This window comes from Oncorhynchus kisutch, linkage group LG5, assembly GCF_002021735.2.
Source record: "Oncorhynchus kisutch isolate 150728-3 linkage group LG5, Okis_V2, whole genome shotgun sequence".
Lineage (NCBI taxonomy): Eukaryota > Metazoa > Chordata > Actinopteri > Salmoniformes > Salmonidae > Oncorhynchus > Oncorhynchus kisutch.
Genome location: NC_034178.2, coordinates 49,387,134 through 49,391,041, shown reverse-complemented (window position 1 = coordinate 49,391,041; position 3,908 = coordinate 49,387,134). Strand labels below are relative to the sequence as shown.

The window sequence follows — 3,908 nt, the reverse complement described above, 5'->3', positions numbered from 1 at the left end:
TAAAACGCTCACCTTCGATGGTCACTGGCACGCTGGAGAAGTGTGCTCTTCACGGATGAATCCTTGTTTCAGCTACCAGGCAGACTGTGTATGGCATCGTGTGGGCGAGCGGTTTGCTGATGTCAATGTGACCCATGGTGGAATTTTGGTTGTGGTATTGGCAGGCATAAGCTATGGACAGCGAACACAACTGCATTTTATATTTTTGTTAAGTGTATTTTAATTTCCTTATGAACTGTAACTCAGTCAAACCTTTGAAACTGTTGCATGTTGCGTTTTATATTTTTTTCAGTGGATATGAAATGTACTAAGCAAATGTAATTTTTTCACATCTTTGCATCTATTTTCAATATTTTTCACCTAATAAAAGTTGTTTGGCTTATGGTTCATTGACATAACCTGTAAAACAACACCCTGTGAAACATGTTCATAATATTTGCATTATACACCCACACCTACACTGATTGCTATAGAATGAGTGTCTAAATAAAATCAGTTTTCAAACCTCTACAAAGCTATGATAAGACCAAAGTGCAAGAGGTTGTGATGCAACAACTCCATCATGAGGCCAGATGAAAAGCTACCAGATTAGCACCTTCCTCCTGACCCTCCCTGATCCCTGTATCACCTTGCTATGGGCTAAATCCTACCTCACCTAGCCTGCCTGCAGTGTGCTGCTTAAATTCACATGGGAGGTTTCACCGGGAAAATGACATATCTTATGAGGAACTTCTTGATGAACTTCTGCAAGCTAATTTGTTTGGCGATAACCTTACCTCTCCAACTAATGGAGTTTTTGGGCTTATATGGCATGTACAAGCGTTTGTTTCCGCTTCTTGCTTACAATATCACTTTTTCTTACAACGACAAAATGCACGAAAACAAGAGGAACCTTTTCCGAGACTTGTGTAAATTCTGCAACACGGATGGTACACTTCGACTTCTGGAGATTGGCTGCGGTAGTGGGGCCAACTTCAAATACTACCCATACGGTTGCACGGTCATTTGCACAGACCCCAACCCTCACTTTGAGAAGTACCTGCAGATGAGTATGACAGCAAGCAACCACCTGACCTATGAAAGCTTTGTGGTTGCCTCAGGAGAGGACCTGATGGCAGTGCAAGATGAGTCAGTGGATGTTGTTGTCTGCACGCTTGTGCTGTGTTCTGTCAACAACGTGCCACAGGTACTGGAAGAGGCAAGACGGATACTCCGAAAAGTGAGTTCATTATTTCAGCTAGTAGGTTATGTGTGTCAAGCTAGGGAGACGTAGCCTGCCCTATAGGCCTAATAAGAGTTATTGTTTAGCAAAATGATAACTGAGATCTACTGTACATTCCAGACTCCATTAGTGAATTGAGAGAGTTCTCTAACTTGCCCCGTGTTGTCCTCGTGTTAAAAGTTAAGCCTATAGCGATGTTAAGTCTTGGGTATTTTTAGACACATAAAGCTTGTGACAAATCCCTTGTCTGTAAACAAGAGGTGTGTGAAACCCCCCAACACAGTATAAACACCTTGCCTAAACCAAGCAATGTAATTATGTCGATGTAATTTAAATTTTTACACATGTAGCCTTTCCACTATGTCTTACATTTGGGTTAAGCCAAGCACATTTGACCAAACATTATATTTGATATCTGGTGCTTGGGTGGAACTGGGATAGATAGTGATATGTACATTTTTGTCAAGTTTCCCATGGCCTTTTCAGTCACTAGATCAGACACCCAGCTACTTTTGATCGATTTGACAGTTTTGGGGAATGAGAATAGAATCTACACATTTGTTGTCCAACAGGGTGGTGCTCTGTACTTTCTGGAGCATGTAGAGTCAGACCCCTCCTCTTGGATATACTTCTTCCAACACATGCTCCAGCCAATGTGGTACTACCTGGGGGACGGCTGCATGGTTACCAGGGCAACGTGGAGAGATCTGGAGGCTGCTGGGTTCTCAGAGATCCAGCTCCGACACATTGAGGCTCCGCGGGTCACTTTCATGATCAAACCACACATTCTTGGATATGCCATCAAGTGAACGTTTCATTCAACTGTTAAAGTCAAACTGTATTTTTTTTAATCTACATATTATATACTTTCACTAACTTTTCTAAAAAGATTTGGGCAATATTAAGCAACTGTGAATTAAAGTCACTTCCTGCTATTCACACCTTATTTGCCATTCAGTTTAGGAATGAATGAAATTGACTATGTTGCAGTAACAACAGAGTAGCTATAACTGTATACTACTACTCTCTACTCAGCCCACTTCGACCTTGGTGGCTTGAGGTCCCCAGTGGAGATTAGCTGTTGATTGTGGTTTTTTTTATAGTGTTTTTAGCAGTCTCCTCTGTTGGAAGGTCTTGTCTTCTATAGCCAGTAGAAGATAGTGCTCCATTCTACTCTTTGTTTATGTACAGCTCTTCACTCCAATGTGAGGCCTCTGTCGATAATAGCATTTCCACCAATACAGCCATTCACTTCGCAGGTTTCCATTTCCCCATGCTTATTCGACAAAATCAATGTCGCAAAAAATTATAATTGCGAAATGTGTCATGGAAACAGCAGATAGACAACATGTTTTATCTGTTCACCCGGGGTGGCTTTTTCTTTTGTCTAACTTTATTGCAACAAATGATGATGGAAACTCTATTTTTCTAATAAATTATGATTGCGGATTAATTTTGAAGGTACGGGGGCACATGATGTCATCGCGTAACTATAGAGCTCCACTCCACATTTGATTCTAAAAGCATACTGCTTGCAAAATAAAACAATTCTACTTTAAAAATAAGATTTCTTTGCAGGACAAGGATTGTCCTGACCTTCAAGAATGCCTGAATTGCTTCGCCTTCCTTTTCTGGTTGGTTGGTAAGTTTCACCAGCCAATTATTTCAGATCTACAGGGGTGTAAGTTTACGATGGTGCAGACCGTGGTGATATGTTGAATATGAAAAATGTGTCAATTATTGCATTCTATCCATGCTGTCTTTCGGGGGCTAACTAAGACATTAAACTTTGCCTTTAGAAAGTATTCACACCCCTTGACTTTTCCACATTGTGTTGCATTACAGAATTAATTTTAAATGGATTAAATTTAGAATTTTTTCTCTCACTAACCTACACACAATACCCCATAATGTCAAAGTAGAATAAAGTTTTTCAAAATGTTTACACATTCATTACAAATGAAATGCTGAAATGTCTTGAGTCAATACGTTTTCAACCCCTTTATGGCAAAGGGGCCTAAATAAGTTCAGGAGTAAAAATGTGGTTAAGTCACATAAGTTGTATGGACTCACTATGTGCAATAATAGTGTTTGACATTATTTTTGAATGACTATCTCATCTCACATATAATTATCTGTAAGCGCCCTCATTCAAGCAGTGAATATCAAACACAGATTCAACCGCAAAGACCAGAAAGGTTTTCCAATGCCTTGCAGAGAAAGGAAGCTAGTGGTAGATGGGTAACAATTTTAAAGCAGACATTGATTATCCATTTGAGCATGGTAAGTTATTAATTACACTTTTGGTCGTGTATCAATACACCCAGTCACTACAACAATACAGGCGTCCTTCCTAACTCAGTTGCTGGAGAGGAAGGAAATGGCCCAGGGATTTCACCATGAGGCCAAAAGTTACAAGAGAACACTGAGGATGGGTCAACTACATTGTAGCTACTACACAATACTAACCTAATTTACAGTGACAAGAAGGAAGCCTGTGCAGAATAAAAAATATTCCAAAACATGCATCCTGTTTGCAACAACGCACTAAAGTATTACTGCAAAATTGTGGCAAAGCAATTTACTTTTTGTCCTCAATACAACGTGCTATGTTAGGGCCAAATCCATTACAACACATTACTGAGTACCACTCTCCATTTTTTCAAGCATAGTAGTGGCTCCATCA

At 39.9% G+C, this 3,908-nt stretch overlaps 1 protein-coding gene across 1 annotated transcript; it reads left to right on the top strand.

The window, feature by feature from the left end:
- The first annotated feature begins 759 nt into the window (after positions 1-759).
- LOC109891581 (methyltransferase-like protein 7A) lies at positions 760-2,651 on the top strand. Its single transcript, XM_020484120.2, has 2 exons — positions 760-1,219; positions 1,795-2,651. The coding sequence occupies exons 1-2, from the start codon at positions 788-790 to the stop codon at positions 2,029-2,031; spliced, it is 669 nt and encodes a 222-aa protein (XP_020339709.2). The 5' UTR covers positions 760-787; the 3' UTR covers positions 2,032-2,651.
- Positions 2,652-3,908: the final 1,257 nt, after the last annotated feature.